The 18467-nt window shown below is 42.0% G+C and overlaps 1 protein-coding gene across 1 annotated transcript in view; it reads left to right on the top strand.

Moving 5' to 3' along the window:
* DISP3 (dispatched RND transporter family member 3) overlaps window positions 1–18467 on the top strand; it is a 152661-nt gene that overhangs the window by 96233 nt on the left and 37961 nt on the right. Inside the window, exons 7-10 of the mRNA XM_044278328.1 lie at window positions 3634–3773; window positions 7763–7908; window positions 9214–9375; window positions 9934–10095. Coding sequence (XP_044134263.1) covers window positions 3634–3773; window positions 7763–7908; window positions 9214–9375; window positions 9934–10095 — 610 coding nt within the window. The remainder of the gene's footprint in view (window positions 1–3633; window positions 3774–7762; window positions 7909–9213; window positions 9376–9933; window positions 10096–18467) is intronic.

Raw genomic sequence — 18467 nt, 5'->3', positions numbered from 1 at the left:
AAACAAACAAGAAGTGCTTTAACTGCAGATTGTCAGCTTTAGGCCTCATGCACACAACCGTTGTTTGGGTCTGCATCCGAGCCTCCGTTTTGGTGGCTCAGATGTGGACCCATTCATTTCAATGGAGCCGCAAAAACATGCAGACAGCACTCCCTGTGCTGTCCACATCTGTGGCTCCGTTCCACGGCCCCGCAAAAAAATATAACATGTGCTATTCTTGTCCGCGATTTGCAGACAAGTATAGGCAATATATTGCCGGTGCCCGTTTCGTTCCGCAAATTGCGGAAGGCAACATGAGCGCCTTCCGTTTGAAGAAAACACCCACATGCCCCCCTGCCCCCCTTTTGTGAAAGTGAAAGTGGATTTTTCAAGGGGTGAGTACCATATAATTTAAACGTGTCTATCATTTTGAAGGTGCAAAATTATTTTCACTGTGACACAAGAAATAATTAAGACAAGAAACATAAAAATGTAAGGGTTCATTTATTACGAAATATACATCACTTTTTGGTGCATTTAGGGTGCATAATGTGTTGCAAAGGTGTCTTGCAGCAAAATTTTCTTCGCTCACGACACTTTTCTGAGGTGGTGGAGCTGGCCCATCTCATTTACCATTTTCTACGACAGTTTATGGCGTGGATAATGGTCTTAAACTATGCCAGAAAGGGAGCGGACACAGCTTAAACCATGTCGCTATATAGAGGCCTGTGCCTCGAAATAACGTTGGCACATCCGCCGCCAGTGCAGGGGAATTAGGACCGGCCTATAAATTGTTAGTATTAATAAATGACCCCCTAATGTTCATATTTATTCACCCTCTGGTTGCTGTGGGCAATTAAACCAGTTCTACTTTACACCAGTTTGATAAATCTCCCCAATTCTTCTGGTGAAACTGCTCCAATTCTCTCAAGCAGGGGCTTAACTAGAGTTCTATGGGCCCCAGAGCAAACTCTGAATTGGGTTCCCCCCCCCCTGCCCCACAAGCCACTTCCCCAACCTTTCCCTCCGTATAAAGCCATACATAAAAATAAAAAAAGTCAATAGAGTATTTTTTATTTATTTATAATATTTTTAATGTATGGCACACACTGGCTTCATATGAGGAATGGGGGGGGGGGAGATGAATGATGATCAGTGGTGCCGTGTGGCAGTGTGTCTGAATTCAGAAATGGGGGGCCCGCGCCGGCCATATGAGGGCAGCCAGGGGCAGCAAATAATGAAAATGAAATACTCTGTAGGCAACATTTTTAAAATATATAGAGGGAGTGGGGGCAAAATGAAATACAGTGAGACTTACTTTATTTCATTTTGCACCCGCCCTCTGCCTCTATACATTTCACAGAGTATTTCATTTTCATTTTCCCCGGACCCCTCATTATTTGCTGCCCCTGGCTGCCCTATTATGGCCGGCGTGGGCCCTTCCGAATTCAGACACACTGCCTCATGGCACCACTGATAATCATTCATGTAGTACCCCCTCCGTATAAAGCTGAACGCCGGTGTGTGCCATTTTTTACATAAAAACAACTACCTACTCTTGTTCCGCTCTCCTCACTTGAGGGCTACATCGGCCGGCGGGCTCGTCATTCCTGGCTGCTGTGATCCCGCGAGACCCGCTGCGGAGGTCATGGGTCTCGCGCTGACAATTAAGCGCAGCACAGCCACACAATATAGGGAGGGCCGACGCACTTAATAAAAAAAAAACTTTACTCCATCTCTCGTGGGGGCCCCGCTGCGACCCCTATAGCTACGCTACTGCTCTCAAGTAAGATAGTTGTGTTGGTGTAAAGCAGTCTTCATGTCATACCACAGATTCTCCAGTGGATTGAGGTCTTGGATTTGACTAAGACATTCCAAGAAATTTAAGTGTTTCCCCATAAACCACTCAAGTGTAGCTTTATATCATTGTTCTGCAGAAAGGTGCACTTCTATCTCAGTCTCCCTTCTCTAGCAGACTGACACAGATTGTTCTCTAGAATTACTCTGTTTACTGCCATCCATCTTTCCTTCAAAACTGACCAGTTTTCCAGTTCCTGTTTATGAAAAACATCTCTACTGCATGATGCTTTTACCACCATGCTTCACTGTGGGAATTATGTTCTTGGGGTGATAGGAAGTGTTAGGTTTATACCACACATAGTGTTTCTCATGATGGCCAAAAAGTTTAGATTTAGCTTCTGACATGTTTTCTTATGTTTTTCTATAAGCAACTTTTGTTTTTCTGACCTATCTTCCAAAAAGCCCACTCTGTAGGGTATATGGCTTATTGTGGTCCTATGGACAGATACTTTAATCTCTTCTGAGGATCTCTGGAGCTCCTTCAGTGTTATTGTTGGTGTCTATGTTCAATCTCTGATTAATGCTCTTCTTTCCCAGTCTGTGAGTTTTGATGGTCAGCCTTCTCTTATCAAGTTTTTAGCTGTGCCATATTCCTTCTGTTTTGTTATAATGGATTGAATGGTGCTCCATGGGATGTTCAAAGTTGAGGATATGTTTTTCATATGCCAACCCTAATCTATTTTATATCTGGCCTATTTGCAGAGCTCCTTGGACTTTAGGTTGATTGCTTGGTAGTGTTGCAGATTCAGGGACCTTTATACTCAAGTCATGTGACTGATCATGTGACACACATGGCATCCTTATTCAACTAATTATGTGACTTTGCTATTTAATTGGTTGGACCACACCTTTTTTTATCATTTCATAGCAAAGGTTGAATACATATGCATTCACAGCTTTTCAGTTATTATTTCTTTATTTTTTTAACCAGCAATTTATTTATTTTCATTCCAATTTTGGAAAATTTTGTCAGCTCCATTTCATAAACCCTAAATTCAAATCCATATTAATTCCAGGTTGTAATGCAACAAATCAGAGAAACCAGCAAGGGGTGTGAATACTTTCCAAGGCAACTAACCAAGGGGTAATCTGGTTATGGATAAGGGATAACTGCTAAATTGGTAGGGGTCGCATGAGAACAAGGGGCCCGTGTAGCCCATTTGAATAGCCTTCTGGTCAAACATGGACACTACACATCCATCCAAAGTCTCTGAGACTGCCCAATATGGTACTCAGCTATCTCAGCTGGGACCATAGAGATGTGTAGTGGCGGTACTTCAGTGCTTGATTCAAATGAGGAACCCGGGTCCCCCATTCTAGTGATTGGTGGGGGGGTTCCAGCGGCTAGACCCCCACCAATTTAACATTTATTCCCTATCTTGTTCTAACCAAAATACCCCTTTAATAAGTTAGGAAAAACAGTGCCCTCTATTCAGAAATTCAGAGTAATAAACCCTCAAACAGAATAGCAGATATTTTCTTTAATATTGGAGCAGTACATTTGGTGAAGCTCTTGGAGAGGGGATGATTCAGTGTAGCTGCGGGACTCTAAGATGTCATAGAATGTATACTGGCGGATCTCTCATTCTCCACCTTCTTTACAAAGAGAACCCCAACACCCTCCCCATTGCCCATTTTCTAATGGGTTGTTCTCCTACTATTTATTTTATGTGTGTACAGCTGACAAATTGCCATTGCATAGCAATATGGATATTTGCATTTAGACTCATGAATGTTTACTAGGTGCACGCTATGTGACAGTTTGATTCATCGTCATCTCTTGTCTCTCTGCAGATTCCTGCTGTTCACGACTTTGGTCTGTTCATGTCACTCATTGTCTCCTGTTGCTGGGTGGCTGTTCTGTTTATTATGCCAGCAGCACTGGGTATATGGGGAGCCTACATCTCTCCGCTGGAGACATCATGTCATTCAAAGTGAGTAGAATACATTCTGATTATCAAACATGGAAGGGAAGGTGCATCTCTAGACATACTGTATATAGAGCACAGTCTGAGACTTGGTAGATGAAGGATGAAAGACCTGAAAAGTATTGATATATTTAAAATTTCATTTTGATGAAGTCTATGTTGGATCCTAAGCCAAATCCTTGGGCAAAGTCTACTGTATGTATACTTTTGCAACTCATATTTTTATTTCTCCTATGAATCTATAATAAAAATGTAGCAAGTTTACAAATAATTGCAAATACTACTGTTTTGTGTGTATGGCTCCTATGTGGTGACCCACTGATGACCCACTGGGGTATCAGGCAATACACTTAGCTTCAAAACAGACAAAGTACATACAAATCCGTGAAAGAGTTCAGAGGTCAGGGCAGGCAGGTCAAGGTCAGCACAGTGAACAGGCATGGTTCAGATGAGGTGGTGGAGAGTCAGGATCCAGGAAACAGGCAGAAGTCGACACACAGACAGACAAACAGATAATAGCTCTTTTGCAGGGCCTAGCAAGCAAGTGAAACCAAAGGGAATCTATTGTTCAGGCAAAGGGTGGAACAAACAACCCAGCATATAAAGGAGGGCTATTGAGCTCAGTAGTCAAACAGCTGAACACATAGCAAAAAGGAGAATTAACCCTTGCAGTGCTGCTGGAAGAGGTTCAATGAATAGACACTAATACAGACACAGAAAGAGACGTAGCAACCAGGATGCAGCCTGAGGCATGGGATACAGGAGTATGATGGCCTGTAGCGGGCAGAAGCTACTGTAGGTGAGTGATGCAGCGCCCATGGCTGCCCTGGACAGCGAGATGACGGTGGGCATGAAGCATAGAAGGTGTACACGCAAGATTTTTAATCAAGACAATATACCATTTTTTTTATTTTAGGTGTGTTGGAGCAAGAAAAAAATAGTTTCAAAGCCTTTAATACACAATGATATTAATAATGATTTCTAATAGCAAATTAAGATACAATTTCCATTAATGGGATTCATAGAGCATCCCCCAGAAGGAGGCACAGTTTGATTAATGCTCACAATTTTATCTCTTCTGAATTCTATAGATACATTGCCCTAATGTTAATTGCTATAATTACTTTAGGATGTGCTCATATTTCTCTCCATTCAATGTTTGAACAAGGACCTTTGCTGAGAAACACAATGGACAGTTAAAAAAAAAAGAAACATTCACTGCAAGATGAGGAGAAAGGATGTGATTCTGGTTTCTGATGTCTGTGGGAGGTGTAGAACAAGTTTCTGTATATATTCACACTCCGCTGTTTCTATCTATAACATTGGCTGCTATTCACAGTTATTGAAACACATAAAGCCTTATGCGGCTTGAAATAAAAAATATATGCAAACCTCCTTATTTCCCTTTACAACCCTTTATATGTCTTATAAACCTACAAAACCAGCTGTGACTACAGTTAAAGAGTAACTAAACCTTTAACTAAAAATGTTATTAGATGTCCCTAATGCCCTTATAAAACTTTTTCTAATATACTTTATTAATGGATTTTCTATTTTTATTAGACTTTTCCCTACCTAAAGCGCACCATTCCCTGTACTCTTAAAACTGACATTTCTGTACATCGCTGACTTCTCAGTGGTGTACGGAGTACGGGCTGTACACACTTTGTGAATGGGGCCATAGCAGCAGTGTGAGTACACCCCCCCGGAGGTTTACTAACTCCGGTTTGTGTTCCCACATTGGACAGCTACTACTTGCCTTGATTCCTGCCACCATAAAAGAAAAAAATCCTCATTGTTGAATGCATACTGTATGTCAGAGGTGACATGACTGCACATCCCCAGTGAATTAATGCAAATGTGATCTATGACGTGTCGGGAGGGTGGGGAGCTGGTGGAATTGTGATGTATTGTCTCCTCACTGTACGGAGGCTGAGACAACTGCTAGTCTTATGCATTACGGATGTATTCTGTTATTCTAAAATAAGGGGGGCCATACGGTGGCACCAGCAGGGCGCCAACCTCCTTTTTGCAAAATTTTTACGTACTATACCTCAACCTATGCAGACCATATGCTCTAAAAACACCCCCAACATAATGTCATTGAATCATAAAGACCTCAAAATTCCATGTGGAAATTCAGCAGCATTGAAAGTACAAGCAAAGTGGCTGACATTTCAGAAACCTGAGAAAAGCATGCCGAGAAAGCCTGCGGCCCAAAGTGACTTGCGCTGTGGGTTTTCACTCCACAGCATGTTAATTCATGCTGCGGGTTTTACCTATGCCTTTCAACCTTTGCAATGCAGAGACCAGCTGCGATCCCTTCCAAAAACGGTGACTGATTTTGGTCAGATCCGGTATCAATTTTCTACTGCAGAAAATCCGGAGCAGGCTGGCTGTGTGTTGCCATACCCAAAGATATATTCCAACAGTTATCAAATAGGTATAGAATTCAACATGCCACAAGAAATGCACCTTATTCTGTTATGTAGCTGATTGCAGGACATACATGTCCACAGACCTCAGCTGGGCGCTGCAAGAATATGTGTCAGCAAAGAACTAATGCCAAGGCAGTTGGAGGAGTGAGAACATACAGGCATCTCCAGCAAAACTGGCGGCTGGGAGCAGAGTCTGGCACAGAGGAAGCCTGGAATAACTGCTGCTGATTCTGAAAAGAGGCTTTGCAAATTACACAAAGCTTGTAGATCACACTGATATTTCATTACTGAATGTCAAACATTCAGTATAGAGAACGTTCTTTCCCCCAACTATACTGTAGGTGCCAAATGAGACATGCAGATGATCTGTCACTTCTAAAGATATGTGTTTCATTGGGATGATACTTGATGTGGGTGACACTCTGCAGATCCCTCTGTGGTCTCTGCCGCAGCCTCAGTGCTTGTGATAAGGACATGTTCTGCCCATACTTCAGACACCTCCTCTTCCTCCAAGCATGACTTCCTCCTCCTGTCTCTCGTTCTCGAGCTGTGGGATGGACAGTCATCTGCTGAAAGAAAAGGGGAGAGGCTCTGGCTGCCTCAGAGGTTCCATTTGCACAGCGCACATCATGTATTGGCACATGTACAGTTTAAAAATCATGGACAGTGTTTTTTTCTACTGCAGACTGCAGAATAAATCACTTGGATATTGCAGATTGTAATTTTTAGGGAACCTAGGGGACTATATAGTGATACATGCTGCCTAGAATAGTAGTCTTAGAGGGTTCACAGGCAGCAGTCGCACCAAGACGCTGAGGGTGGAGGGAGCCCCTTGCCCAGCAGCATTAAAGCGTTTCTAAAAATCTGAGAGTCTCTAGACCCTGTGGAGGAAAGATTGTGAGTGTTGTAAATGAGGCTGAACAGGAAGACTTGGGAACACATCTGGTCAGGATTTGAATGAGCCCACAGCCAGCCCATACACAGCAGAGATGGGGGACATTGTGGGCATGATAGAAGTACAGAGGAAATTATCCTGCAAACTCCAGGATTTTCAGAAAAGCCCAAAGAACCCCTTTAAGATACATCTTATAGGTTATGTAGACTTGGCTCTTAAGAGAGAAACATGATCAATCACCAGTGACCAGTAGCTCTCCAGTGTGAATACAAACATCTCCACATATCTCAGCTTGTGGGAGGGGTAAAACTTGAGTGAGGTCATCTCAAAATGTTTAGGTTTTCAATGAGGATATGTAAAGTTTGGTTAGGTCGGGGTTGTGAGTATGAAATTTGTTTTTTTGAAGTTAACAGAACACGGTAGAAATAAATAGAAAACATATACATAAAGATAATAAAGAAAGTAAAAAAACGGCCAAAATTACAGATGTATTAATGACACAGTCTCCGGGCCTACCTCTTGACCAGATCTGCAAATGTTCGCCTCTAAGTAAACTCTTCTGGTAAATGTGACTGCTTGTATCTAGAACATCTTCCTCAGGGATTATACCTGAAGCTTTAGTAACTCACATGAGAGGTTCTTGTTCTTGTCTCCATGTTCAGTTGCAGTGAAAGTTGCCTGAAGAAAGATAGCTTGGACATCCATGAGGATCTACTTTTAGGCCAGGACCCCTATTCTCGGCCAGTCCCCGGCACAGTTCCATACCTAGATGATGACATTCCCCTCTTGATGGTTGAAGATGATGCCGGTAGGTTTATAAAGATGTCTCATTATGATCAGCGATCAGTTGTGTATGGGCAAAATATCTCATAATTTAGGTGTATACAACAATAGTCTATGGGTTTCTATCACTTTCCCTGCCTCGTAATTGGTATTGAAATGCTCTTTCACTGTCTCAATGAATCTTAGCTTGACCTGAAATGCTTTGTTGACATCTTGTCTCGGGTCTCTGTGCTTGGGGTGAGGTCGGCAATGACAAATTCAAAAATTTCAGGAGTTGAAAGTGCAAACAACTTTTATTTTCTATCCAACACATGACAATGGCATTCAAGTTCATTCGTCGCTTTAACACATCCAAATGTGTGTTACATCCAAATAAAAAAAATCACTTTGCCCATCAGAGCGCTAATTATACATCAGGTTACCTCACCTAAGTACTCAGAATCCTGCACAAGTGGGGTCAGGCATTGCACAGCCATCACAGGTAATGCAGCCCTGTCTTTATCCTCACAGTAATGAGCCCAGCAGTTCATCACAGGCTAGGGGGACATGTTGTACTGGTGTTGGAGAGAATGGCAGATCCCTCTACCCACCATTCCGTAAAAATCCAGGCCCATAAAACACTTTAAAGACAAGTGCCTTTGCACACTACACTTTGCTGAAACAGCTTTCCAGCTTTCCTGGATTCTTTTCATCTCACCCATTTGAGCATTCTGGGTGATATATACTTCCCTTCAGTACTTTACCATACACAAGGTTACAATCTGTGGTGTATACATAGAACGTAAAGATATAAATAAGACCCTTTTCAGGAGCTGCTAGACACCACCACACTTAGCCACTTAAAAATGTACGTAGGTTCTAATATTACAATCCTGTGTTAATGGCTTGAGTCTGTGTAAACTGTAAGTATAGCTTCTCACCACACATTGAAGTGGGGGTGAGACCAACCTAGAATGGGACCCCTCTCTCCATAGGCCCCATAGCAGCTGTGCATGTTATATGGTCTCGAAGGAAAAAGATGGTTATTCTGACTCAGAGAATCACAATCTGAGGGCTCATGCACGTGACTTTAGAGATACGCAAAACATGGATACCAGCCGTGTACGTTCCACATTTTGCGGAACAGAACATCCGGCCCGTAATAGAACCATCCTATCCTTGTCCGTAAAATGGATAAGAATAGGACATGTTCTTATTATTTTTTTGCAGGTGCATGCAGAAATGCAGATCAGATGCACACTAAAATAACGGTAGTGTGCGTGAGCCCTAAAATTGAGTTTTCCAAACTGGAGCGCTCCTCCATGATGAGGTGTTTTTTTTTTTGCCTTAGTGGCTTATGAATTCGGTGATGTTCCTCTGGTCTCTGTGCGTCCGGATAATCTAAAACAGAAGACAGATGCAGACAAAAGAGACCAAGTGATACAATGGTTCCATGCCATCCTGCAGCATTGTGTCCTGTGGACGTCTGATAAAGGCAGGCACATTACTGTTGGTAAGAAGTTCTGTTCCTTAAAGGAAAACTCTTGTCTATACTGATACACTTATAAAATATAAACTTATATCTAGTGTGGGACCTGAGGGGTCAAAGTAGGACTCAAAGATTGTCTCTTTAAGGTTTTTTGAATCACTGTGTAATGCTCCCTCAGGCCTTACACTAGGCAAATACAATGGAGCGTATTCATTAGTGCTAATGCACCAGATTTAGTCTGCACCACAGCCTTATCTGAAAAGGTGGCATAGCTTAGCGGAAAGGGGGTGGGACTTAGTGGAGGAGGGGCATGGCTTAAGATGCACCCACATGTGCCAAATTTGTGGCGCAACATTCTGGTACAGAGTAAGGTGGTAATAAAATTAGACTAGATAGTCCAAAGATGCATCAGATTTAACATCCAGCATCAGCCACTGGTGCATTTGTACACTGTCTAATCTGAAATTGCATTGTCTAAATCTGACAGGATTAGTAAATCTGCCCATGTGTATCAGTTTTCTCTGTTATTTTAAATAATAAAACTGCAGTGGTACAAAAATTCTGATCTCTCTTAACTTGCAGGTATTTTTGTAGTGGTCCTCATCCTCTCTATATCTTTTGCGTGCCATCTTCATCCAGCCAGCCGAGCCCCTGTGCTCTTTAGGCCTGATACTAATATCCAGCTGCTCTTAGACCTCAAATACAATCTCAGCGCGGAAGGAATATCCTGCGTGACTTGCTCAGGTAACTGCTCATGACATCTACATTGCTTGGTATACAAAAGAAGAGAGTTTTGTAGACCTATCTATAAAAAGGCTGTGTTTATCTGGTGCCAGTCTGTTCAATCATGATGACTGGTCAGTCACTTGTTAAAATATATATATTTTTTTATTATGAGAAGTTGAATTGTACCTGAGGTGAAGATGATATAACTGTATTACTATTGTATACTGGTAGGGCAGTCTACAGGCAGTCAGGCTCATGGTGGAGATGTATCTTCTAGTATCATAAGAGTCATGGCAGGGCAGAATCTAGCCAATGGCCTACATTTGTATTAACTAATGCTGATGGCTTTCTGATCAAGAAGATAACATCAGTTATTACATCTTTAAGTTAACAGTAAGGATTAAAGGGATTGTCCAGAAAACATGGCTGCTTTCTTATAGAAACAGCACCATCCTTGTCTATAGGTTGTAATGTAGTTCAGCTCCGCTTGCCTCCCAAGTCACAGTTGTAATATCACACAAAATCTTTGGACAGATGTGGCACTTATTTTATAAAACTGGAGACATTCTTATATCTTTCTAAACATGGACAGCCCCTGTAATTCTTAACTTGACCCTAAATGTATGACCACACAGTGAGGTTTCCTGATGTAGTTTTGGAAGACAATAAGTTGTATTTGTCCTTTATACTTTTTCTCCTTTTATGATCCACTCCTGATTTTGGCATCCAAAACTGTACCAAGAAACCTGACACGTGGCCGTACTCTAACACTTTCATACAGTAGACTGAACGAGGATCCCTTAGTGATGATGAAATCATTGAGGTTTGTTGTCTCTCATTCTCCGGACCTGGGCCTGAAGGGGTTTAAAATTACAGATACAGTTTGACTGATAGTGAGCATTGTGCATGCGTGGTAACAAAAAACTATAAATACAGACTTGCCCCAGTGGGACCTCATCGGCGCCTAATAATCTGGATTACTAGACGTTCATAGAAAAGTTTAAAGAAACAAGTGTCAGACTATTGGAAATCTGGATTATAAATTGCTGGATTGAAGAATGTACTGTGATACCATTTTGTGGCCCCTAGTAAGGTATATGGAAAGAGGATGTCAAAAATGGAGAAACCCTTTGAGAATGTCTCCTTGGAGCTTTCAAAACTCAGTCTTTGGTATTCTGTCTAATGCCTTTTATAACCCTGACAGTATTAGGGCGGCTGACCTTCTTTAACCAAACAAAGTCCCCGATCGACCACGATTCACATTATCCTTTCCAAAGCTGCTCCATATTACATGTAATGTCACAATGGACGGGTTTAGGCGTTGTCTGAACTCAAATAGGTTTGACATTTAATTAAATTGAAAAGTGTAAAGTACAGAAAGTTCTCATTAGATGATGTATTGCTGCCCTTGTTTTAAAGGACATTCCACCCTAAAAATATATATATGACGGTATCTGCAGTTCATGTCCTTGAGCCATGGTTTTAAACAAAGTAATTCTGCCACCACAACTCTTGTGGTCCCAAACCAGTGACAGCTGCAGCACCCCCTCCCCCCAATAGTAAAGGCCACTATGTTAATACATTATTAGTAGCTACAGAACCCCTAAAATAGTAAAAGACAGCTCTTCAATAAAATGGACATCCACAGTGCCCCATCAGTTATAGTCCTAGTGCTCCCATTATAAAAATAAAAAATAAAAAAGTTTTTGAATATTAGTGAATATTAGAAATCTTTGCTAATTTATTGAAAAGGAAAAACCTAAATCTTGCATTAGCATAAGTATTCAGACTGTTTACTTGGGATTTAGTTGAAGAACTTTTGGCAGCGATTACAGCCTCCAGTCTTCTTGGGTATGATGCCACAAGGTTTGCACACCTGGATGTGGGGATTTTCTGCCATTCTTCTCTGCAGATCCTCTTAAGCTCTGTTAGGTTGGATGAGGACCATCGATAGACAGCAGGTCTTCAGGTCTCTCCAGAGATCTTCGATTGGGTTCAAGACAGGGCTCTGCCTCAGCCACTCAAGGACATTCACAGAGTTGTCCCTAAGCCATTCCTGTATTGTCTTTGCTGTGTACTTAGGGTCATTGTCTTGTTGGAAGGTTAACCTTCGGCCCAGTCTTAGGTCCAAAGCACTCTGGATCAGCTTTTCATTAAAGAGGTTCTGCAGATTTTTTTTTCTTACTGATAATTTATCCTCTGGATAGATCATCAGCATCTGATTGCCAAGGGTCCAACACCCGATCAGCTGTGCAAGAAGGCAGAGATGCTGGCATGCTGTTACCCGCAGGCCCAGTGATGTCATGACTAGTATCACTGGCCCGTTCAATTCAATGGGGCCCCCTCTCCTTACCCACCTAATTGAAATTTTATACTGATTTTGTGCCATGTTTCACATGAAATCTGTATTCCACTTACTTCAAATAGAATCTGCCTTATCATTCATATGGGCACAGGTCACTTCTTAATGAAACATTAATTTGGAAACTGGAGTCGGCTAGTCGTGGATTAGCTGCACTGATTGGGCTTCATCCATGTACCAATCAGTGGCATGTACATCTGCAAATATAAAGGTCAGATTCTGTGGCAGATTTTCCTTACAGAAAAATCTACCGTGTACACATACTCTTAAAGAACCAACCCAGAACAAGCTATTAGGCGCGTCAGCAGTCACAACAGCATGTCCTGGACTATTTTCTTAATACATGCGATGTTCTATTATTTAGCTTTGCTACTGTGCATCCCTTCCCTGCCTGAGTTTACCTGATTCGGCAGTGCGGATAGAACTGTTTACTGCCATAGACTTTAATGGGGTCCTGTGGGGATCCGTCCGTTTTCTGGCAAGAGTACTGGGTTTTGGCCGGACAAAAAACATTGCATGCCACAGTTTTTGTCTGGCCCGAATTCCAGCATTTTACCGGAAAGCTGCTGGATCCCTGCCGGCCCCTATTATAGTCTATGGGGTCTGGCAGTGAATGTTAGCATACGACACTGCCAGATCAGGTGAACTCCCGCAGGCTGTTCTTGCTTGGAACAGCCTGTCATATCCAGTCAAACGGAGATGTGAACATAGCCTTAGAAAGTAATCAGACAGCAAGCTCCAGCTGTCCTTCTCAGCAGCAGTACCACCCAGGCAATAGCTCTGTGCAGGCTCGGACTGAACCACAGGGAACAAGTTAATCCCCCTGTGGGACCCTGAGCAAGGTGGGCCCCTAATCCCCCACCACCTGCACAAGTGGCACATGGCACATTATACTGACAGCACTTTATGTAGAAAGGTAGTGTACAGCATCTCAACCAGCCTAAACAAAGCACCTTGTTTATTATTATACTGTAGATGCATTAGATGGCTGAGGTAAGTCCTATGTACAGCGGCAAGCCAGCCTGTCTCCTCTCTCCCCAGGGACCTGCCCCACTGCAGGGGCCCCAATAATCAATTATATATATATCTTCTAAAACAGCGAGGGGTTTATCTGGGAAGACAGGTATTTTCCTCCCAACATGTGTGGCTGGGCTGGTTTCCAGCCAGGTGAGGTAAAATACCGGACCAGAGTTTAAGTGCTGTTCTGGGTTTTGGCAGCACCTGGCTGTCCTTAAATAGGCAGCTGGGCTCAGCAGCTGAGTCTCTGTTTTGGGATCTGAGGTTTTGTGCCGAACTGGAGGGATGAGATCCGTGTGCAGGAGGAACAGACCCCCTAAAGCCTGGTGCAGACTACTGGAAGCAGAACTGGCAAAAAGGTGACTTGTGCAATATGAACTTTCCATTGTGTGTGAATTAACGCCAAAGACTGCAAAGTGATGTGTTGTTTTATGCAATTGCCACAAGTGTGAATAAACACTAAAGTTTGAGTTAAGAACTTGTATTATACCTCTGTACTGCGTCCGCTTACCCTATCTACCAGCGAAACCCACTCTATATACATATATATATATATATATATAATATTGTAGCATCTTCCTACTGCTGTGTGAGAGGATATGATTTGCATGTTGCTGTACAGTGGGCCCCCAGAATGAATTTTATTGGTGGGACCTAAGCCCCCCAGCCCGACACTGGCTCTGTGTACAATGTGACCTTGGCTGTACACAGATCTCCTCTCAGCCTCCTACCCCGTGGGTGGCTAGAATCCTTCTGCAGAGGGCACCACTCCCTCTACATATGCTGATTAACCCTACACTGGCTCAGTGACTTTTAAGGGAGGATCTGTCACTGTTTTTGCTGCCGACCCGCTCGCTTCCACTAAAGGAAGGCTAACTGAAAAACACTGGAAGGTTCTCATTCTACCTCTGTATCCTCAGCTACCTGCAGACACAGGCATTTCTAGGGGCCCATGCAAAGTTAAACTATAACCTCCTGAACCTCAATATGAAGAAATCTATCCTAGTGGTGCAATGATCAGTTTTTTCCAATATAGTTCTTAGCATTGATGACTTCTTTATAGAGTTGCTGCGGCAGAGTGCCCGGGAAAGCATTACATCCAAGTTCAGAATTTAGAATAATCTTCTCCACTAACTTTATTGACGTCTCTTTTTGTTACACAGAGACTTTCAATAAGCTTTATATTGATCAGTCAAACTGGTGTTCATTTCTTCTGAATAATCGGTCACTTTGGGTTTTACTGAATTGTCCCAGAGGGAATTTTTTGGTCTAATCTTTGTTTAGGATTGTAAAGGTCACTTTACGAAAGAAAAGGGGAAAAAAGAGAGTAAGCAGCATGCATAGAGGCGTTTGCAAATCTCAGTAGGAGGTAGATTATGAAGAGATAGACTGCATACTTCATGGATGCAAAATATTTAATACAAAAAGCCATGTCACAGCAGGGTAACGACCAATATGACCAACATTGTAGGTGACCCTAAAGTTGTCTGATTTTAAAGGAAGGCGGCCATATTGCTCACTAATCTATTGATGAATATATTGTATATATATAAACAATATATATTTTAGCTGTGTGTAGCTGGACAGAATAGTCTCCAGCGTCTCTGACATTTAGTACAGAATTGCTGTGGAAGCCAGTACACCCCAGCTCCTGCCTATGGTCTGACTCCTGATGTTCTTAGATGTTCTTGTCTCTGAACATTTACTCCATGGATTTTATCCTGAGCCTGTTGCTGGATTTTTTCTATTGATTCTGATTGATTCCTGGTCCGTGATTCATACACGGCAAGAAGGACGGTGAGTGAGCTAAAATTCCCTTTTTTTCTGCATTTCAGGTGAAGGAGCAGTATGGTACTTTTAAAAAGGCAACAGGAAGGGAATTTTGTGTATAGGGTGGGGAGGGTGCTGTAAAAGCTACTATCCAAAGATGTCTAGGCAGCAGATTCTGAACAGACAAGTCATTTTCCACAGAACTTGTCATGGTGATCTGCGTAAGATGGAGAAGAGAAGGGAAAGTGAATGGCTCCAGTTAGACAGGATGTCACATGGAAGGTACTGAATTTAACTGTACTGTAGTCACTTATATGGTATATGGTCTGCAGAGTGCCTGTGCAGATTTAGTATCTACTAAATGGTAGTTGAGCAGCAGCAACCCGACAATACCACTACCCAGTCGTGTAGCTTCTGGCTCTGTCTACTGTGTTACATCTAGAGTAGATTTCTCTTTCTGGAGCATGGACGGCCAGAGTGGTTCATGTCTTAAAAAGTAGGTGCATTTTATTCAAGTACACAAAATGCCAGTCTTAAAAATCCCTCATATGTTTTCAATGAAATATGAGAAGACTGTAGCAGGGATTGGATGTAATGAAGATCTTTGGAATATATCAGTAGTTTATATGCGTATCTCCCATACTCCATTATTTCTGCCCTGAACAAGAGGGAGTCTTGGCAAGGTAATAGGATAGGGATGTCACTAAGAATCCACTTTGCGTATTCTGGGGCTAAGACAGCAACACAAGCCTTTTCCACCTTAATTCCTGGAGCATCGGAAAGATCAATACAGTGTAGAGACCTTTGCATTTTTCATCATCTCTGTGCCAGTCAGCCTGTGAACAGGCAGCAGATGGGCTTATACGAGCTCGTGCCCAGTGACTGGATGCATATGTTTAGACTCGGAGCATCATTTATTAAAACCTTTCCTGGCAGAAGACTTAATTTCTACACTCTCTTTCCTCTTCCTGAAAGTTGAAATAAGAGAAGAAATCGCAAGCCTAAAGGGAGAAAGATGAAGTAGATGAGTGTTGACAGGCGCCAAGCATGGGAAAACTCACCTCCTTTCAACAACCGCCGCCCCCGCCTAGAGTCTGCCTTACAAAAGTTACATGCATAAGTGAAACAAAACAGAATTTAACAACAGGCTTAGAGGGGTTTTCCATTTTTTAGCTATCGATGACCTCAGTCATTAATATCAGATCAGTGCCACCCCCGCCCATCAGCCATTTTACGCTGCCATTGGCACTGGAAATAAAATAGTGAAGCAGAGGCAGAAGGTGAAAGCGTACTACTCTAAGCTCCCATTCACATGAAGGATGACCTGTCCAAAAGAAAACTGTAGGTCATCAATATCTAAATAGTGTAACTCTTCTTTAATGTTACATAATAATCATTTTTTATATATTATATTCATCATTTTTATGTCAATTTTTTTTTAATAAAGATATTTTATATCTTAATATAGGCCCAATGTGAAGCAGAAATTCAAAGTGGACCCTTAGGCCCCTTTCACGCGAGCGAGTATTCCGCGCGGGTGCAGTGCTTGACGCGAACGCATTGCGCCCAAATGGAACCTGGACCCATTCATTTCAGTGGAGCTGTGAACATGTGCGTTGGTTTTTACGAATCACTTGTGCGTTACGTGAAAATAGCAGCATGTTCTATATTCTGCGATTTTCACGCAACGCTGGCCGCACAGAAGTGAATGGGGCTGCATGAAAATCGCAACGCCTCCGCAAGCAAGTGCGGATGCGATGCGTTTTTCACAGATGGTTGCTAAGAGATGTTGTTTGTATACCTTCAGTTTTTTATCACGCGCGTGCAAAACGCATTAAATCGCATTGCACCAGTGCAAGAAAAACTGAACAACTGAACGTGATCACAGACAAAACTGAATGACTTTGTGAAATTTCACTCAACACATTGGCAACACATCTGGACCTAATTCGCGCACACTTGTCTGCAAAGGGCCTTAGGGTTAACCCATATTTAAAGGAGTTGTCTCACATTGCACACAATGGGAAAAAGCGCCAGCCTCTGGTGGCTGCGACTATGGAAGCTTATTGATTTGTGCTTTTTTCAATAGTGTGCAAGCACGACCACTGCTGCTGGATTACAGGATGGTCATAACTATGAAAACGAGCAGTGTATAATGTGATGGAAAAATGAATCCAGACAGCAAGGGAGGCAATAATCACAATACATTAGTAAATGGCTTGTATTAACTTCCTCTGCATAATAAATGCTTTTTGCTGAAGTGAGACAACCTCTTTAACATAGAATACGCGCTGAAATCTCATGGAATAAAATGCCATGTGAACATACCATTAAATCGGAGATACTGGAAGCTTCCTCATAAATTAATTCACTAATTTTTGACATATATGGTAGTTGCAAAATGGGTGACAAGGTCATCGAGGATTGTCAGACATTGTGATACGATCTGGGCCATGAGATTCCCACTAAAGGTGCTGTCCACTATGAGAGTATTCCTGTTGGTCAATCTACCAGATCCTTCCATGACTTTTTAAACCTCAAGTTTTTGGTTGTTTGAAAAGTTGTGCCTTGTAAAATGACACATGGCTATTAGATACAGTGAAGCTACTCAAAAAGACCCTATATTTGAGTCACTTATACCCCAGCTATATTTTTAGCCCTCTATTTACCAGAAGACCGTTTTCTCTGGCATTTTAGGTTGTCTCATGCTACAATAGCTGAAGGCCTACTGGGAAGAACTAGAGGCAACACTGTGATTTTTTATTATTAAGCCATAATCTGCGCCAGTCTTTTACATTAGGACAGATAGCAAAGAAGGCAATGATGGTCAAGGTCTATACCTATAGTTTCCACTGTGAGAGAACAATGCCTTTATAGGGAAAAAAATCTGTAATAATCAGAAGCTCTGCCTACAAAGTAGACTCCACGGTTTTATAGATTCTACTGCAGTAAATGTTTAATTTAGTCTCAGCGGTCAAATAAACTGATGCCTCAGGTTGTTCATTTATACTGTATTGGTAGTTGGAAGTGGTCTTCTAAGAATATGAATACCAATGAGACTGGATAATCAAATACTTTGTTGAAGAAGACCGTAATGTGGAAAGACTTGATTAAAATAATATGTTAAGACATTTAATCTGTATCGTTGGCTATGCATATGTTAATAATGGTGCTAAACCACTAAAGATATGTGTGCATCAGTGAGCTTAATTATTTCTTAGAAATTATCTTTGTTTGGTTT

This window comes from Bufo gargarizans, chromosome 2, assembly GCF_014858855.1.
Source record: "Bufo gargarizans isolate SCDJY-AF-19 chromosome 2, ASM1485885v1, whole genome shotgun sequence".
NCBI lineage: Eukaryota > Metazoa > Chordata > Amphibia > Anura > Bufonidae > Bufo > Bufo gargarizans.
This window is presented reverse-complemented; position numbering and strand designations above follow the sequence as displayed.